This window comes from Haliotis rufescens, unplaced genomic scaffold (assembly GCF_023055435.1).
Source record: "Haliotis rufescens isolate VD_foot unplaced genomic scaffold, xgHalRufe1.0.p SCAF_45, whole genome shotgun sequence".
NCBI lineage: Eukaryota > Metazoa > Mollusca > Gastropoda > Lepetellida > Haliotidae > Haliotis > Haliotis rufescens.
Window position 1 is genome coordinate 2,072,076 of NW_025964168.1, and position 21,161 is coordinate 2,093,236.

At 41.7% G+C, this 21,161-nt stretch overlaps 2 protein-coding genes across 2 annotated transcripts in view; both read right to left on the bottom strand.

The window, feature by feature from the left end:
* Nucleotides 1-1,437: 1,437 nt before the first annotated feature.
* Nucleotides 1,438-4,395, bottom strand: LOC124145857. The gene has a single exon (XM_046515810.2). It carries the CDS (start codon nt 4,231-4,233, stop codon nt 1,537-1,539), a length of 2,697 nt encoding a protein of 898 aa, XP_046371766.2. The 5' UTR covers nt 4,234-4,395; the 3' UTR covers nt 1,438-1,536.
* Nucleotides 4,396-8,115: 3,720 nt separating this feature from the next.
* Nucleotides 8,116-21,161, bottom strand: part of LOC124145898 — a 43,716-nt gene continuing 30,670 nt past the window's right edge. The window contains exons 4-11 of the mRNA XM_046515853.2: nt 20,756-20,829; nt 19,321-19,513; nt 16,870-17,078; nt 15,396-15,470; nt 14,847-14,922; nt 13,918-14,061; nt 12,573-13,001; nt 8,116-11,115 (exon numbers count right to left, since the gene is read on the bottom strand). Coding sequence (XP_046371809.2) covers nt 10,508-11,115; nt 12,573-13,001; nt 13,918-14,061; nt 14,847-14,922; nt 15,396-15,470; nt 16,870-17,078; nt 19,321-19,513; nt 20,756-20,829 — 1,808 coding nt within the window. The 3' untranslated portion in view covers nt 8,116-10,507. The remainder of the gene's footprint in view (nt 11,116-12,572; nt 13,002-13,917; nt 14,062-14,846; nt 14,923-15,395; nt 15,471-16,869; nt 17,079-19,320; nt 19,514-20,755; nt 20,830-21,161) is intronic.

A 21,161-nucleotide genomic window follows, 5' to 3' on the forward strand; every position in this document is an offset into this window, starting at 1 on the left:
CGGGGGACACCAGAAATGGGCTTCACACATTGTACCCATGTCGGGAATCGAACCCGGGTCTTCGGCGTGACGAGCCAACGCTTTAACCACTAGACTACCCTACCGCCCCAGTTGATTGAAGAACCATAACCATGCATTAGTCACACATTGAAATCACCTGTTCCTATTTCATGTCTCGCGGTTACGAGTTTTTGTGGCTTGTTGTTTAACGCCGCACTCAGCAGTATTCCAGCTATATGACAGCGGCCTGTAAATAATCGAGTCTGGACCTGATATCACGAGCATCGTTCCACGCAATTGGGATTCAATGTCATGCATCAACCAAGTCAGCAGCCTGACCATCTGATCCCGTTAGTCGCCTTTTACGACAAACAGAGTCGCCTTTTACGACAAACATAGTCGCCTTTTACGGCAAGCATGGATTGCTGAAGACCTATTCTACCCCGGATCTTCACGGTTAAGAGTTCGATCTCTACGCCGAAGGTCCGGGTTCGATTCCCTACACGAGACCAATGTTTGAAGCAATGTTTTGGTGTCCCCAGTCGGCTTATTACTGGAATATTGCTAAAAATTACTTTGAACTTGACTAAAATCGACATAAGATCATACTAAATCGCACATTTTAATCGCCCCCTACGACACGAATCGGGACTTGAATGTATTGTGGCCTAAGGCCCACCGTGGGTCATTATGTAAGATTATATAATGAATATGACAATGTGGGTAGGGCGTAGTTGAAAGAGGATAGACACATAATGTAAACAAATAACGATTTATTTGGCAGTTTGATGATGAATAACAATAATGAACAATCAAATACTGACATTAATAAGCATATTAAATGCCTGAAGCATCTGTAAAATCCATGTTTTGCTCAGATGTTCCGAATGTGAGCACGTTCTGTTTTCGGAAGCTTTGTGTCAGCTGCTTTATGTGGGAAGAAATCCCGAAGTCATGCAGGTCTTATAATCTTATAGAGTGAGGGAATGATTTGGGTTTAACGCCGCTTTTAACATTAATGCAGTTATATCGCGGCGTGTCGAGGAAAGCCCGAAGTGATGTAGGTCTTAGACGTTTACCACTTCGGTGAAACCCACGAGCACTGGTATAGCGCTGGCAAACCCATACACATAATCAGGGCGAATCTGAGATTCGAACACACAATTTCAGGTTTGCAGGTCTCAGACGTTTACCATTTCGGTGAAACCCACGAGCACGGGTATGGTGCTGACAAACCCAGACACATAATCAGGGCGAATCTGAGATTCGAACCCACAATTTCAGGTTTCTGGAACGCAACTCTGCATGATATACAAATGTAAAATTGTTCACGTCTCTGATGATGTAAAACGTCCTACTACTACTAAAACCGTTTCAGTGCATCATTAACATATTCAAATATTAATCGTGAAGAATTAATATTTCAAAGCGTCAGTGTAGCTTGAGATCATAGTTTAATATTCACACTCTTAGATACCACAAGACTTCGGGTTAACCAGAGTTTTATAAGGATGAAACAGGGACTCTGCAACTGGATTACTTCATCAACTGTGCGACACGGGCGATATTGAAGCGGGCATTCTTCTGACAAATCAAGAGTTTATCTACCAACACGGAGTTGGAGAGCGACGGTCCCGTTTCTAATGTGGCTTCGATGGTTGCTGCACACGCCTCCATTCTTGTCAGGGTTTGCATGAGGCCATTGGGTTGACTTCCTGGCAACATGTTATCAATTGCTATGGCAACGTTTTCGATCACGTGATGAAGTTCGAGTTTGACACTGAGCATGCGCCTCAGGAAGTTATCAGCTAGTCTAAATAATGGCTGGTCATCTTGAGAATAATCTCGGATCTGATTTCTTAGTTTCTTGTGGGAGAATACGTCAGCAGCAAGGCGTTTGGATAGGGCTCCTGTACGGGAGAGATGTTTGAACATGTTGCATGTCAGTCGTTGTTGACGGTGCTTCAATGCAGTGCTGTAGAAACGCGTTCTTTTGAACCCCATGGGGTAATATACATACTCCTCTACTAATACGTTTTTCTGCGCTTCAACAACGCAGTCATGACGTTCGTAGGGCTTTGTGGCCTTCGAACAAATCCAGCAAAACGTAGCCCCACAAGGACAGGACATGTTTGGACATCCAGATATCTTCTCGATGAAACGCTTGCACTTTGGGCAGCTCTTACCACTCACAGCAACAGCATCAGGAAGGGGATCAAGGAAGGCATCCTTGGCAAGGGTCACATAGTCCTTCAGAGCAATCACCTTCTCGCGGAACTGCTTGGCCTGGGCACATGTAGCAGGCCAGTGGGCGTTCTTCATGCAGGCAAAGCAGAGATCTGTGCCACAGGAACACACAATGGGAATACTTCTGTTTCTGATAGGAAGTCCTTCTGCCAGAATGGCCCGTCCACACTGAGGTTTGGGACACCACTTTGCCTGAGCGGAGCAGTTGATCTTCTCACTCGTCTGTCTCTCGATGTGTTTCTTGACGTCACCGATGTGAAGGAAGGAAAGAAGCGTGGGGAAGTCTGCCTCTACACTGCAGCCATACTCAGGGCACGTCAAGGCACAGGGTCCAGATCGCAGTTTGCTGACCAAATGTTGCCTCCAACAACTATCACAGAACCAGTGACCACATGCGTCAAGACTAGTTGCGGGGGAAGGTGTGTCAGTACTTTCAGTGGAAACCCTTATGTCATCATAGCAGATACTGCAGACGTCGGGAGGACTGCCAATTTCTGCAGCATCTCTGTAGGTTCCCTGTAGACTGCAGACGTTGTCAGAGAACTCGTGCGGGTGGATACAGTTCATGTTCCACCTCCTTCCCTCAGTCACAAGCTGAAACGTCATGAATGGCGTCTCCCAGGCGTTGAAGGCGTCACGCTTCACGAAAACATCACTTGGGAGAGTATCGACGTAAGATAGGCACCTGTCCTCAAGCTGTGCCAGTGTGTAGGTCTCCATATCCATAATCGTCTCGAGTTTCATAGAGTTCATGTGAGAAGCAATGTTCAAGGCAACGTGGTAGACACTCAGGGTGGCATCGTTCCGACCTTCAACCTCTGTAAATGTAAGGTAACCATGGAGATCCAACGATGATGACGTCACGTCCCTGAAGAATGTCGACGTTCTAACATGATCTCTAAGTCTGTCAGTCATGTCAATACTGAACTTGCGAGGTTCACACTTTGCCTCCATATAACGCCGACCATACACAGTTTGCAGGTTATCAAAAGCAGCCTCATTTGAATCAACTTTTACAGCTACAGGAATGACAATTGTTGGGTCTTTGAGGCTGACTGAAGGGGAATTCTCACCTTGAGAATATGTTTCATCTCCTGCTGTCACGGAGCGAGCAGACGACACATCTTTATCAACAAACACAATGCGACTTCTCTTACGCTCACTGTCGTCGTCTTCGTGGCTCGGTCGCCGAGTGCGAGACTTCCTTTTTGTTTTCCTTTCAGGTTTGATAAAGTCCCTAAACGTAAAGTGTCCGCTTGAAATCACGTCTCCAGTATCGGAATCGTCTTCACTCAGAAAGTCAAAGTCCTCGCTCCTGTCATCTAACATCTCGTTCACATCTCGAGAAGTTAGACGAGATCGTCGCTTGTTTTTCTTCCCTCCATTCACAGTGGCGCTGGCACTGTCTCTGCCTTCTGGCTTGATGTACTTCGGGTTGTGAACAATGGAGCTTCTCGGGGAACAGGGGCAGAATATCTCATATCTGACTGTTGATTCATCACTATCGGGTTGAAGTGTCTCATTAATGTCGGTCACTGTCTTCTTACCTCTCTTCCCTTTCGTTTGGCGCGTTTTGTAATTTGTTGCCGTTTTACCATCAAAATATCGTCCCACTTTCGGAACAAGCCGCTTTATATGTCCTTTATCTGAGTAGTAAGCAACACAATTAGCTTGTCGCTTCAACTTATGCCTCAAAATTAAATCTGTTTTTGTGGTGTCTTCAGGCGACTCACCGGACTGGATGTATATTCTGATGACTTCAGGTAAAACCCATCGTTCTCTTTTGTTGAGCGAGAATTCAACATCGAAATCTTGAATATCGAAGTTTTCAATCAACTGTTGAATTTGGAGTTTTTTCTTCTCCGTTCCCCCGATATATCGCCTCACAATTGAACTGTGAGCGCGGTACTGTCGGTTGTAAAGTGAGTTGGACGCCCGCAGAGTATTCCCGGAGTAAACTCCGTGTTTTGACGATTTTAGCACCATAACGGCTATTCACAACACGGGCAAGGCCTCAGCCAGTTACTCAACTGAATTGTCACTTGATGCGATCTGTTTTATAGTATTCAGGCAGTGTTTTCTTCTTGTGGTGCAATACTCCGAATGGGCTATTTTTATAACGTATTGTAATCGTTGCGTTTGTGAGTACGACTCGTGGTTGCTGTATTAACTGGTTCTTGGCATTATTTATGTCTGTTATGCTCAAGTACTTAATCTAGGCACATATTGTTTTCATATATAATTATTTTCCACATCTATGAAATATTCTATCAAATATGATGGAGACACATGCACGTTAAACAAATAATCCAGCCATTGACAACAGTATCAACACCTGGTAAATATCGCCCAAATACACCCAACCTCGTTTTAAAATAACCGGAAAACCAGTCTATTTCTGTCCTTCTATCTTTATCCATGACAGACGGGAAGTGGTTTTAGAATATCTCTGCGCTTCTTTCGATACGAAGAGACCGCACAGGTAAACCTGAACAGTTGAACAGCGGTTAACCACTGAAGACCGGTAACTCGTATAGGCATACTGTCCACAGTCTTCGCATGGGGGAGAAATATTGACCTGCATACCTCCGAAGATGGTGTACGCTCGCCTTCACAAAGATATTATGCACGTTCTAACCAAGTTATATGATGGAGTAAAGTGGTTAACTGGTTAAATACCTAAACACGGTCGACATGCTGTGGGTATAGTGGAATATAGGTCGGCACATGTTTGGCGGGAAAGTGTATACCACTGTACACAAGATCGATAGATTAACACTGCGTTGTTGAAACATGCTAAATTTGCATGCGCAGGTGCATGATTTGGTTGGATGGTTCGTTTACGCCGCATTCAGCAATATCCCTGCTATATGACGGCGGTCTGTATATAATCGAGTCTGGACCAGACAATCCAGTGATTGATATCATGAGCATCGATCCACGCAATTGGGATTGATGACATGCATCAACCAAGTCAGTGAGCCTGTCCACCCGATCCCGTTAGTCGCCTCTTACGACAAGCACAGTCGCGTTTTACGGCCTGGGTTGCTGAAGACTTATTCTATCCCGGATCTTCACGGGTCGTGCATGTTTTGGAAAAGGAGTAGTTCACTTTGTGATTTGTCAGTTCGAGTTTAGTTATCGTGTAATCATCGAGGGGGTGGGGGGAAGAGCATGAAAAAAATAGAGTTCTATTTTTTTTTCAAATATAAAAAGTAATGAACCTGAACATTATTTAGGGACTGGTCATTTATTATTATTTGGAGGGGGTGTCATGAAAATATTGAAGTTTTGTGCGGAGGGGTGGGGGCATGAATAAATGTTACTTTAAATGGGTGTGTGTGTGCAGCAAAATATGTAAGTGTAAGTCCCCACCCCTCCGCACAAAACTTCATTTTTTTCATGACACCCCCTCCAAATAATAATAAATGACCAGTCCCTAAATAATGTTCAGATTCATAACTTTTTATATTTGAAAAAAATAGAAATCTATTAATTTTTTCATGCTCTTCCCCCCATCCCCTCAAGCTGCCTATATTCATCCCCTTGTCAGTTCTAGCTGAAATAAGGAGACTTCGGGGTTCCTATTGTACTCATGGGTTGGTTTTTAGAATTATTTTTATTTAACCTCCATCATAACTTTATTTAAGGGACTATACATGACTAAGTCGTTGCGTCCTGCGCCGTTTTTTATGTAACTGGCATTCTTGTGTCTCTCAATTGTTTATCAAAGCATTCAGTGTCAGGTCATAGTTTGAAGGCCTCACTGGGGTTTTCCGAGACTCGATTCCTGTTGTCGATAGGAATCTGAACTGTGCCTTCAAATATATTTTTGTATATCTTTACACATACAGTAAAGTACGGTTATAACGAACTCAAAGGGACTTCTAATTTTAGTTCGTTATAACCGTAGTTCGTTATAAGCATATATACAGCATAACTACAGCAAATAGTCGGGACCAAATAAGTAGTTCGTTATATCCGACAGACAACCGTAGTTTACTGTATTACCTTTCCACGTCTCGTACATTTGCCGTGACCTACTGCTGCATCATACGACGTCTTTATGTGGGAGGCTTTCTTGTCTGAAAATATTTTTTTACATTGTTTCAGATTTAGGTCACATTGTTCGAGTTTCTCGTTGGGATTTTCCGAGGTTCGATTCCGGTAGGAGGGAAAACTCAAATGCAAACTTGTGCGAAGCGATGACGGCCCTGTACTCCACCAAGACTCTCTGATTCAAGCTCTAGCCTTCAGTGTACAGTCGCAGTGCAAGAATCATTTTCTGTGGGTGTGACGTGGTATTTAATATTACGATCGGCTTTCATTCTTTGTACTTAATGACAGTGATGACCGTGTCCTTTTAAGCGTTTAAAACTTTAAATGGAGTAATTTTCTTCTATTGATATTGTTGGAATATTGATAAAAAGCAGCGTAAAACCACACTCACTCACTAACTACTATATTACAGCAGAAGTATAGCAATGCTGATAACCTTTTGTGGCTGATTATTTAATGCCTGACTCTGCACTATTCCAACTATATGACGACGACACCAAACAATCTAGTAATTACTACTACTACTACTACTACTACTTCTACTACTACTACTTCTACTACTACTACTTCTACTACTATTACTACTACTACTACTATAGCAGAATTATAGCAATGCTGATAACCTGTTGTGTCTGATTGTTGTTTAACGCCCCACTCAGCAATATTCCAGCTATATGACGACGGCATGAGACAATCTAGTAACTACTACTACTACTACTACTACTACTACTACTACCATATTATAGCAGAATTATAGCAATGCTGATAACCTGTTGTGTCTGATTGTTGTTTAACGCCCCACTCAGCAATATTCCAGCTATATGACGACGGCATGAGACAATCTAGTAACTACTACTACTACTACTACTACTACTACTACTACTACTACTACCATATTATAGCAGAATTATAGCAATGCTGATAACCTGTTGTGTCTGATTGTTGTTTAACGCCCCACTCAGCAATATTCCAGCTATATGACGACGGCATGAGACAATCTAGTAACTACTACTACTACTACTACTACTACTACTACTACCATATTATAGCAGAATTATAGCAATGCTGATAACCTGTTGTGTCTGATTGTTGTTTAACGCCCCACTCAGCAATATTCCAGCTATATGACGACGAGATCAAACAATCCAGTTATTTATATCATGAGGAACCACCCATGTCGTGGGGACCGAGCATAACCCCCGGACCTCCAGTGTAGGTAGGTGGGGACCGAGCATGACCCCCGGACCTCCAGTATAGGTAGGTGGGGACCGAGCATGACCCCCGGACCTCCAGTATAGGTAGGTGGGGACCGAGCATGACCCCCGGACCTCCAGTATAGGTAGGTGGGGACCGAGCATGACCCCCGGACCTCCAGTATAGGTAGGTGGGGACCGAGCATGACCCCCGGACCTCCAGTGTAGGTAGGTGGGGACCCAATGCCATCCGGATTCCCCACGGGGGTATATAGTATTGGAGAGTGCGCCACGATGCAAATAATATCAAGACAGTGTGCATGACTTACTGTTAAAAACACATACAAACCATATGTTTCTAAAGATAGTTTAATGCAGATTGATCGGATACATGAAAAAAACCATCATGAGCGTATTTGTCATGAGCGGTCATGGATTTCCTATACAAGACAACATCGAGGTTTTTCCAGAACACATTATTCACCAGCATGTGTGTGTGTGTGTGCGTGCGTGCGTGCGTGCGTGCGTGTGTGTGTGTGTGTGAGTGTATGCGTGTATTAGTGTGTGTTTGTGTGTGTGTGTGTGTGTGTGTGTGTGGGGGGGGGGGGGGGGGGGGGGGGGGATGAAAATGAATTAAAGAAACATGTACAGTAAAATAGGTTTATGTATGAAGTTTACTCAGTGTTATTGTCCAGTGCTGGGACGTATGGGGGGCCTATGCGAGTAAATATACATGAATGGTTCCTTGGCATTAAATGCCTGAAACACAACACACTCTACTCTACTCTATTTTACAACACATCTTAAACTTAGATGCCGGGCACAATAAAGTATACACTTGAAATTTGAATTTGAATAAAAATTACAAACGTTGTTATAACGTTCCTAGGGCGAAAACAATCGGCGAAACACTGCAAACTTAAGGTCCAAAACTTAACTAGGATGCCCGTATCAAATACGTCACCATCTAATAACCATTTCTTGTTTGTTTTCATTTTTAGACATCATCATGAGTGTTTATTTTCTTTGGCCCGGCAGTTTAAATACAACATATGCACAACATAATGAGGTATGTACTATAATACTGTAAAAGTAAACTGATTGGATCAACACAACACTGCACAGCCGTGTGTGATCCCTTACACCTCGCCTCTACCCCTTCTACGTCACGTAAAGAGAGCATCACAAAGTTAAAATGACCTTTAATCGATTGCCCTACCAATCACATGAAGCACGTTATAGAAATAGAATATGTCAGGCCTTTTGTCAGATCAACTGTGAATCTTAAATATACAACGATGAGCAATGGCTTCTTGGCAGTAAACTCCTGTTTTGCCGAAGTTGTTTCATTATTCTTTGGACATGTAATAGAAACTTTGTGGAAAATATACACTTCGAGACAACAGAAGTAAGATTCATATTGAAAATAACACTCTCACTAAAACTATGTCTGTAAAGTCTTGATCTATGACATAATAATACTTTGTGTAACCCCGTAAAACAACAGTCATGTATCAACAGCACTCGTAAAATTCAACAATCAATCAATCAGCGGTCAATCATGATGGATATAGCATAATAATACAGCGACAAAATCCTTTTCATATTCATGAGAAATCTCTGCCGAAAGCAGAGTCGATTGTACGATTCCGACGATATCACGAACATGTGTTTATGAATCACTATTAAAAAGAGATAATACCAGGTGTTCGCGAAATGGTGAGCGTATCCTGCCCCATCGGTGTCACCCGTCACAAACACATGCAAAGGCAAGTCAATTGTTCATCTAAAAAAACCCGGGAAGATATGGTAAAGTCAAAATAGGGAAATGCATCGGACAACATTCTTGTCATTGATGCGTCAAATTTTGAAATGCCCTCCACATGGTTACCAGGATCAGCTCAAGGCACATGAGAATTGACATTTAATCGATTATAATCGATGACCAACAATCAATCAATTTAAATTAACATTTTCTCGACGAACTCTTTGATCCAATCATGGTGTATAAAAAGATACCTAAAGAATGACCGATAGATGATCAGTAAGAGAAAGATTAATTCTCCGCGTTAGGAGAGTAATAAGGGGCATAATAATATGCTGCGAGGAATAACATTTTAGAACAAATTATTTTTCGCAGCAATTTCGGAATTTGGTTATACTCCCCACCACGCACGCACGCGCGCACGTGCACACACCAGAATTCAAAATGGTCGGCCCAAAACAATTGCACATATGTTTTCCCAGCATGAAACAAATAATTCGCAGTGGGCTATCTAACATAATGACAAACTCTAATGAGATGGAAGACACATTGCAACGAAGCCTGCTGCCTTTATCAAAATCACTGATATCTTTCAAATAAAGGCAACCATTTTTAGCCCCGCCCTTGCGACCTGTAACAGAATTAATGTAAGCTCTATAACAATACTAATCAGAATCTTGGGTACAATGTGTGAAGCCCATTTCTGATGGCCCCCGCTGTGATATTGCTAGAATACTGCAAAAAGCGACGTAAAACCATCCTCACTCACTCACTCATACATTTTAACAGCTCCGGTCTCATTCAATCAGTATCGTAGTTATAATTCTGCTGTAATCGGTATTATTTTTATACTTTGTAAAAAATCTGTTGAGATACCTAAACCTAAGTGCAATCCCTGTTCTATAATGTTTAGGCGTTTAGGGTCTAAATATGTTTAGTATTGTGTTAAACACCTGAACATGTTTAGGGTCTAGGGTCTAAATGTAGGAAAGACCCGTCTTGTACTAATAAGTATCTACATTACGTATTTTCTATAATAAGGACGAACTTAGCCACATCTTATGATTGCATTTGAATACCATAATTTTAGTGAGTCGTCACCATTCGTAGAACATCCTCGTGTCTTCTTACAGGTCTTTGTCTCATCGCTTATTGGAAATAATAAAACCAGTATTGCCCAAACGTGAGGCGGTTCCCAACAATGGTTCATAAATAATCGGTTAAGAATTTGAACCGTTGTTTCTCAGACCATGTCCTCCAAGATGTATGAGCTTCCATTCAGAATGTCAGACATACGGTCAGCGCTGATGAGAAACTCCCCTCCCTCCCGACACGCCCGCTCAACCAACTCCGCGTCCTGGCACAGCCACGATAAGAAAGGCCGGAGATTGTGCCTAACACTAGTAGGGTCTCCAGTGTCAGGTTCACGAAGATTAAACGTGTGACGGACTAGGATGTACTTCTGTACACTCTCAACGTATTCTGTCCAGTACCCGAACGTCACAACACACACCTTTGGACCCGACGCACTGGGGCACTGCTTCAAACAGTCAACAGCAGCTTGGTTGATTCTTTGGACGTTGTTCATAGGTACGTCCCCCTTGTTGGAACACAGAGGGTCGCTGGAGGGGACAATGATGACTAGATTACTAGCTGCGACCTTTTCTTGGACCCAGTTGTTGGGCCCAGAGCCCCTCTGTTCGTCTCTGTGCGTGGAGTCTTGGGGATCCACTACATACATGTTAAGCTGATCCCTCATCAGTCTGATGAGCTCCTTCGTGGCCTTACGATGTGGAGAGTCTTCCTCGCCTTGATACGAGGACAGCAACAGCGCTCTGACTTGAGATGGTCCTTTAAGAAAAAGACGAATGTTATTTCAGAAACCCATTTAATATTCAGGGATGTGCGCTGGATTTATCTTAGAGACAGGTTATTCACTGCTAGAAAGACGAACAATAATTATTTTGTAACATATTATTATATTGGGGATGGGTGGGTGTTAAAACAAGGGGTCGAATTAATTTTTTTCAGTCTTAAAATTATTTTCTTCCCAGGTTTCACACTCTTCAGTTTCTTGGTCGAACTTTAATGATGCCAAATACTTCTTTAAAGGTTGGAATCGAACCCTGGTCTTCGGCGTGACGAGCGAACGCTTCAACCACCAGGCTACCCCACCGCCCCCATACGGACACAAAGACAAATACATCCATTATAGCCCATGCAAGTCTATAATTGTGGGAAAGTCAGTACTGGTGCTGCGTGAGAAGGCGGCTTCAAGTGGTGCATTTGTGATCAATCCCTTTGTCTTTTTGGACAATAAAATGTTTATAACACAAATATTACTGCACAGAGCCTTTGGGTTCTTTTTTTACCATATTATATTTGATAATTTCATGCCGTTTCAATTAAAGCTGTGTTTATTTGAAACAAACTACTGGTGCTTCTTTATAAGGGTTTTAAGGGACCGACCATTTAATATGCTGGCGGTGGGTTTGGGATGTTATCGAAAAAATTTGTCCTCGTATTCATGAAATCAAAGAATTGTGCTTTAGGCTGTTGCGAAAAGAAATCCTGCCTTAAACACACACATACGTGCATGCAAGTCGCTGTGTAAGTGTAATAATCTTTAATGCGACGTTCAATCCTATTTGACCTCACCTCACCTCATCTCACCTCACTGATGCGTCAAATCTAAAAGCATCCATCATATATCCACCACACTGCTTAGCATTTGCTAATTCCTGGAATTTTGTAATCCTGGTCAAAATACTTATGACGCTCTTTGAAATCTTTGTAGAAAGAGCATGCTTGATTGTACATGAAAAGTTGAAGTCCGCCTTCATGTCATACTACGAAAGCCCATTAGGACCATATTGGTAAAAGTCGAAATTACGACTTTTCAAAACTCGTAATTACGAGAATAAAGACGTAATTACGAGAAACAAAGTCGTAATTACGACTTTTACAATGATAATGAAAATCACCGCGATATAATGACAAAGCTATAAATAGAATCTTATTATAAACTATTTTTTCTCGTTATAACGAGTTTTAAAAAGTCGTAAATACGACTTATTCTCGTAATTACGAGTTTTGAAAAGTCTTAATTACGACTTCATTCTCGTAATTACGAGTTTTGAAAAGACGTAATTACGACCTTTTTTCTCGTAATTACGACTTTTAAAAGAGGAAAAAAACAAAATACCAATATAGTCCTAATGGGCTTTCGTATCATACCATGTTATGGATGTTTTTGTCAGTCTTTATGAACAGATCTTGATAAGGATGTAAGGAAGGTTCATACTTACCAACATCTAGGTGATCTGGCCCCAGCTGGTTCAGAAAGTCTTCAAGGTGAAGGTGACGCCCTGGCGCCATCTGGTTATTCAGCAAGTCACCGAACTGGAAGTCGCGTGGCACCACGACATCAGGATTCCTGTTTCCTTGAAGGAGAACAGTTACTGTTTTGGATGTCAGCTGCTTTAGACATGGCGGTTCATTCCGATCTGTCCGATCTGTCACATAGAAGATGAGGTCACACGCTGATAACGACACCTCCGTCGCATCAGATTCCAGCCAAGACACCGTTGTCTTTCCGCGTTGTTCCAGTTGAAGGACCAAATTCTCGGCTCCTCTAGCAACGTCATCTCCGATCGACCTCACCACTGACACTCGTGCGACGGTTTCGAGGGATGCAGAAGTGTCGGATGCAGGGAGCGGGCCATACCTGTTTCCATCTGAAAAAAAACACAAAACAAAAGTACAATAATTGCAATCTTGTTGACCATTTGAGCCAAATAGAACGAGGTGACAACTTACTTACGTTAACTCCGGGTATAATATTGTATGTCATTGAGAGAGTTGTCTTTTGTATTGAGAGAGTAAGAGTTCGATAATTTCGCTGATATGATTCCACTAAGGGAGAATTTCCCAGTTTAAACAATGTGGTATTAACTCAAGCATTAGGAGCCTTGGTAACTTGTAACCGAGGAATTTGGATCTTTCATAAAATATCCGTTCGATGCACACACAAAAATGAAATCTTTGAAATTAAACTACATTGTATAAGAACAAATTTGTTTATTTGGCCGATTACAAACAAATGGTTTTTGAAGACCAAAAGCGGAAAAATATATTTTTGAACTTAACTACTTCAGGTTCCGCAATGACTACTTATTTGTTAGTTTGTTTGTTCTTTAACGCCGCACTCAGCAATGTTCCAGCTATATGACGGCGGTCATCGATCTTCGCAATTGGGATACGATGTCATGAATCAACCAAGTCAGCGAGCCTGACCACCCGATCCCGTTAGTCGCCTCTTACGACAAGCATAGTCGCCTTTTACAGCAAGCATGGGTTGCTGAAGACCTATTCTAGCCCGGATCTTTACAGGTTCAATGCTTACTTCTATAAGAGCGGATATGTAGACTAAACATACGAGAAATATAAAACGGTCACGCCAGAGAAAAAACAGTCTCAATTATCCGCTGAATCAGATTCCATTATTAAATATTAATTTCCTCAGATGTCTATAAGTGCAGATATTCCGCTGCTTATAATTAGAGACAAAACCGTTACAAGTGAACATTAAGGGACAAAGGGAAAAAAAGAATATTTTAAAGTTATTAAATGACCAAAAATATATCTACTCACATCTCAGTTTCAGCAAAAACACTCCCAAAGCAAGGACTCCGATGAAGGCGAAGGCACCAACTCCAATAACAGCTTTGACTATTATGGGAGGGCTAGGGGTTGTTGAACCCGGCACATCTATGGTAGGCGCAGGTTCAGGCGATGCTGGAGCCAACATAAAACACAATACACATATCCGTTAGGGGCGACTGATAATTGGACTATTGATGCACGGAAATTGTACATGCGTTGATGGCAATACTACTATGCAAATTAAAACGTTATTTCCTCCCTCACCTAAACAGCTTCCTAACGGTCTGCTGATTATGTTACCTGATATTTAGTCATGTAAATCTTCATTGTGATGAGGTGATGGAACTCATCTTACTGTCCAAGAGCGCATATTTTGCCCTCGGATGGTAGATCAGGGTGGACAACGGGTGAGGTTTAAGAGTGAGTGAGTGAGTATGGTTTTACGCCGCTTTTAGCAATATTCCAGCAATATCACGGCGGGGGACACCAGAAATGGGCTTCACACATTTTACCCATGTCGGGAATCGAACCCGGGTCTTCGGCGTGACGAGCGAACGCTTTAACCACAAGGCTACCCGACCGCCCCTGAGGTTTAAGAAGACAGCAGCCATTTATAGATAGCGTTGGGGGGTTAAGAATTTTTAAATAAAAGTATTGAAATGCTTTCCACTACAACAATACGATCGCAATATTCCTTGTAATATATGTGTACACCTGTGTGTCAGACCATCGGGACTGGAATTGACACCTGTGCGCCAGACCATCACAGTTAGAACTAACCTCTGTGCGCCAGACTCTTTAGACAAAAAGTGACACACGTGTACAAACCTATCGGGATTGGAACAAATACAAGTGCAGCTAGTTCGTCTGGCTAACTATCTTAAGCCATTATTACAAAACTGTAAACAACGTCCTACCTCCGGTTGAACACTGCACACGTAACACTTCACTCTCCTTGTAGCGCATACATGAGTCACAGCCTAGAGACCCCACCTGCAACACAAGCACAAGCTGACAGGCTGGGACATCATCCACCCACATAACAGCTGGAGGCTAGGACCTGAATAGTTGAGGATTTCATTACCAGGCCACTTGACCCGTGAAGATCCGGGGTAGAATAGGTCTTTAGCAACCCATGCTTGCCGTAAAAGGCGACTATGCTTGTCGTAATAGGCCACTAACGGGATCGGCCGGTCAGGCTCGCTGACTTGGTTAATGCATGTCATTGTTTTTCAATTGCGTGGATCGATGCTCATGATGTCAATCACTGGATTGTCTGGTCCAGACTCGATTATTTACAGACCGCCGTCATATAGCTGGAATATTGCTGAGTGCGGTGTTAAACAACAAAACAAACAAATAAGAAAAATTGGCCACGTATTGGCCATTGTTATTTATTGAAGTTCGATGGCAAATATTTTTGATATTCATTCACTATCCTGTTTTGAACAACAAATGAATCTTACCAATCCAATATAGTTTGATCCAGAATCCAGTTTCAGATTCGTCAATGTGACTTTCTGAAGATGTTGGATTATCAGCTGGAACAGATATTTCGAAAGCTGTATTGACACATAGGTCAATAAGGTATAAACAAAGACATAATGCCCGCATCGTGCACTCTTGAGAAATATCAGTGTAGCATTACACCACCTACTAATACGCTTAACACCACATTGACTGTGATAGTATATACATAACATCTCAATGACTGTGATAGTATTTACATAACATCCCAATGACTGTGATAGTATATACATAACATCACAATGACTGTGATAGTATATACATAACATCACAATGACTGTGATAGTATATACATAACATCACAATGACTGTGATAGTATATACATAACACCACAATGACTGTGATAGTATATACATAACACCACAATGACTGTGATAGTATATACATAACACCACAATGACTGTGATAGTATATACATAACACCACAATGACTGTGATAGTATATACATAACATCACAATGACTGTGATAGTATTTACATAACATCCCAATGACTGTGATAGTATATACATAACATCTCAATGACTGTGATAGTATTTACATAACATCCCAATGACTGTGATAGTATTTACATAACATCACAATGACTGTGATAGTATATACATAACATCACAATGACTGTGATAGTATATACATAACACCACAATGACTGTGATAGTATTTACATAACACCACAATGACTGTGATAGTATATACATAACATCACAATGACTGTGATAGTATATACATAACATCACAATGACTGTGATAGTATTTACATAACATCACAATGACTGTGATAGTATATACATAACATCACAATGACTGTGATAGTATATACATAACACCACAATGACTGTGATAGTATATACATAACATCACAATGACTGTGATAGTATTTACATAACATCACAATGACTTTGATAGTATTTACATAACACCACAATGATTGTGATAGTATATACATAACCCCACAATGACTGTGATAGTATTTACATAACACCACAATGACTGTGATAGTATATACATAACACCACAATGACTGTGATAGTATTTACATAACATCACAATGACTGTGATAGTATTTACATAACATCACAATGATTGTGATAGTATATACATAACATCACAATGACTGTGATAGTATATACATAACATCACAATGACTGTGATAGTATATACATAACATCACAATGACTGTGATAGTATATACATAACACCACAATGACTGTGATAGTATATACATAACACCACAATGACTGTGATAGTATATACATAACACCACAATGACTGTGATAGTATATACATAACACCACAATGACTGTGATAGTATATACATAAAACACCACGACGACTGACATACCAGTGGCCGTAACTGCATCATATCACTAAAGTAAATCCACGTTTGATGAATGTTTTTTAAAAACCTCTCACCTTCCAACTTGGGAGCTTTTGAAAACCATTGGGTACGAACTCATCGCTGTTGCCTTCGTGTACGATGCCCACCCGCAGATCACTCTTGTTGTAAAGAGGCTCCCAGCTGACAGTCACGTTGTAGTTCCCTTCTGAGACACACACTGGCTTCAGGTACACAGACGTGGGAATGGCACAGATGCAGGTTGTGCGGGCGTGACGTGATTCACCTTCAAAGTAGAGACATTGATGTGGTGCAAGAGTGAGTGAGTGAGTGAGTGAGTGAGTGTGTTTTACGCCGCTTTTAGCAATATTCCAGCAATATCACGGCGGGGGTCACCAGAAATGGGCTTCACACATTGTACCCATGTCGGGAATCGAACCCGGGTCTTCGGCGAGACGAGCCAACGCTTTAACCACTAGGCTACCCGACCGCCCTGTGGGGCAAGAAGTGTAGTCCAGTATTTATGAACACTCTGAACACCCTGGTTGGACTCCCCATACACTGACAGTGTGTTAAGCCCATTCCGATATTGCTTGAATATTGCTAAATTCGGTGTAAACACTCATTCACTCAATCGAATTCTATTTGCTGGTTCGTGGATTTCCTATATGATAGTCCTCGCCACAAGAAATATGGGGTAGAAAAGGTTTTCAGCAACCCATGCTTGCCGTAAAAGGCCACTAACGGGATCGATCAATTTCGTGGATCGATGCTCATGATGTCAATCACTGGATTGTCTGTTCCAGACTCGATTATTTACAGACCGCCGACATATAGCTGGAATATTGCTGAGTGCGGCGTTAAACAACAAATAAACTCTTGAAATAGAATCTCGCGATGATTCATTAACGAAGATAGCGTCATGTGTGCTGATACTTTGAAAGTGAAAACAAGACATTCTGCCGATAAGGAATTCTAGTTTACTTACTGTAATGACAAAAATTGCAAAGTGCGCTTTTCAAGAAATATCCATTTTACTAGTGATGAACATCATCAGTGAGTTTTGATCACGTGATCCCATTCGGTATCCTCCCATAAGTTACACGTTCCATTTGTCTTACACCTTAAAACAACATAGGTCATGGCTGAAGGCACTGACTGGTCTACCCTATGTCACCTTAGTATTAGAATGGACTGATCCAAGAAAAGTAGAAAGGTAATCCTGTGCTTTATGTACTATAAATGTACTCTTAAAAAAACCAAACGCTTTACGGATTCTTTTGGTCATAAAAGCAAAATTAGCGGACCAAGAGGTGCAAAATGAAGACGTTTAATGTGCTATAGTGTCGAGAGATGTTTGGTTCAGCGACGAATCAAGATTTCTCCTCCGTCGAGGCGATGGAAGAGCACGGGTCTACAGACGTCGGGGAGAACGTTACGCCGGAAACTGCGTACAGGAAGTGGACAGGTTTGGTGGGTGTAGCGTTATGATGTGGGCGGATATCTCTCATCATGGCAGGACAGGTTTGGTCCATATCCAGGGCAATCTTACGGCTCAACGATACATCAACGAAATTATCCTACCACACGTCCCCGGATTTGAGGACAGGGAGTGTTTGTTTGTTTGTGAATGTTCCTTTAATGTATATGGTCTCTGCTAACTGAAGTGCCTCCAGTTGACGTTAGGACTGGTCCATTACTCATTAGGTGTTGTCCCCTCCTGGCCTCCTCCCAAACTATGTAACAACTGGGAATATGGAGGTGTGCGACAAATGGGACGTGTAACTAATGGGAGATAACCTACCATCCGGGTAAGTTTGGGCAGCCAGGTGACTATATTTAGGCTATATTTAGCAGCATGTGTCGGTTTCGTACATTACAAGCACGAACTGAAAGATAAAAACGAGCAGATGTAGTATTTAAAGCGCTATTGACCAAGTTCACTGCCACATAGAAGCGCTGACCTGACCCAGGTTGTAACCCCGTGATCAAAACTCAATGATATGTTCATCGCAATCAAAATGAATACTAGTATTTCTTGAAAACGAACTTAGCACTTTTTGTCAGCCACTGAGGCGGCTGTGGTCCAATAATTCCAACCCAGGCCCCATATGGCTAAAAAGCTTGCAGATTTTAACTAACCCTTCGAGACTTTCACTGAAGGATTAAAAAGGTGGTGAAACACTGTCAGACAAACATGCTCATGACGTCTCGCACACAAGCTGCAGGGGCACGGGTGGCCCAGTCGTCTGAGGCGCCGTGATTTGCTGTGCAGAGTTGCGTCCCTTGGGCACGCCAGAAACCTAGGATTGTGGGTTCGAATCCCTGTTCGCCACGATTATGTTTCTAGGTTTGTCGGCACCATACCCGTGCTCGTGGTTTCACCGAAGTGGTAAATGTCCGAGACCTGCATCACTTCGGGCTTTCCTCCCACATTAAGCTGACACGCCGCGATATAACTGGAATACTGTTAAAAGCGGCGTTAAACCAAACTCACTCACACACTTACTCACACAAGCTGCACTTACCCTCTGCCAACTTAACGGGGGGTTCTTTTGTTGCTTTCTTTTTCAACTTCTTCCGCCTCTTTTCTAACCGGTGCGAATCGAGTCTCCTACGATTTGTGAGATCATAAAGTTTGATCTTGAGCCCTTTCTTCAGGATTCGAACTCCCCGACACTTTAGCCTCGTCTTCGCCCAGCCGTCGGTGATAGCGTATGTCTGCACAAACACAAGTCCAAGTATAATATCTATATTATTACAACTTTGATCCAGAGCATCAAGAAATTGTGTTACATACCTACCCATTGATGCAAATATCTATACTGTCCTAAATAACACGTGTAACCCAGAAGGTAAAAGAAATTGTAATATGCATGTGGTACCTTTATAAACAGGAATGAGAATATGGCACATTTCAGCTTAAATATGTGTGACATATAAGAGTAGAAACCAGCGCCTAGATTTCCGAAATGATCGTAGCCCTAAAATTATAGTAAAGTTATCGTAAGGAAATCGTAGGCTATCTAGCATATTTTCGAAACTATCATAGCCCTGAGATATCTTAAGTTTGTCATAAATCTAAGATAGCACCATTCCTGTCGTAAGTTTATTTTATCTTCACCCAAGGGGGCGGCATACTTTGCCATATATATTTTGCAGATATATTTGTCTGCTTTACGTTATGACATATTATGAAAGCAAAACAAGTAATATGTTTTCACAACAATGACTGCCTGAAACATTTGTTATTAGGCGGGTAAACAAGGGTATTAGCTTTACACAATCATAGTGGTATATACTACCAGCTAGATACTGTTGACATTGATATATCTTTTGTGGTTAAGTTATTAATATTTTTTTAAATTAATCCTTTCAAAGCTATAGCTACATTGTTGTAATATTATTTTTTAATGAAGTTGATCTGATGAGACATGCAAATATTGTTTACATTGCGTTTTTAACCATGAACCATACTTCTCTATGAAAGTTACTTCCCTAATGGTAATATGTTTATTCCTGCAGCCTGACACGTCAATTATTCACACTGTCCAAAAGTGCTAATATCTCGCAAAAGTGCTAATATCTCGCTTCACGGAAACTGGATCAACGTTTCCCACCAAAAGGCCCCAAAACACACCATTTCGTGTTGTTTATACCATCAGCCAGTGGCTTTTCAGATTCGCATTTGATTGCAGAATTAGACAGCGTTCACTCACTATTCCGAAAATCATGTCCCCCGTTCTATTCATATAACCCTCCGGGTCGCATCGGCTCTGTGAAGAGCACTGTTGATGTATCTGTGTTGCGGTATTTGACACATTATAAGAGAGTTATTCGGTATCGAAGGTTTACCTGGCCAAGACTCGATGATCCAAAGGCTATCACAATATAGTTGGAATAAAACAGACTGCAAAATAATACAACGATTTTGACAAAAACACAACAACAGTGAAGCTGTACCTGGTTTCGAGGAGTTGTGATGTTGAGGCACTGCCGGCCTCCTTGTCCATGGAACGTCAGTAGCAGCGTTGAACCTGCAAGATTATATTTAACAATATTCATTAATAAACAGAAATAGGCGGGAAAACATGTATTCATTAATAGGGTGGTTTAGCAGGCGGGTATGTCTCAAAACACTTCGTAAGTTGGGTTTAAGGTCGCCCTGGACACTATTAGTTATATCATGGCATCTTCTAGAAGGAAAGTCAAATGTAGACGTTTAGCACCTTATATTAACCCGCTAGCAAGGTTACACAGCCTTCAGACCAAGGATTGGTATCGGCCAGCGGAACCTTGCAAGGCTAAGGGACGCAACTCAGCGAGATGTAAGGGTCCGGTTCTGAATTGTTCGTTCGTATATATGTAG

Bases quoted from the DNA above. Each gene is read 5' to 3' on its own strand.
- LOC124145857 (XM_046515810.2), bottom strand. From the start codon at position 4,233: ATGGTGCTAAAATCGTCAAAACACGGAGTTTACTCCGGGAATACTCTG.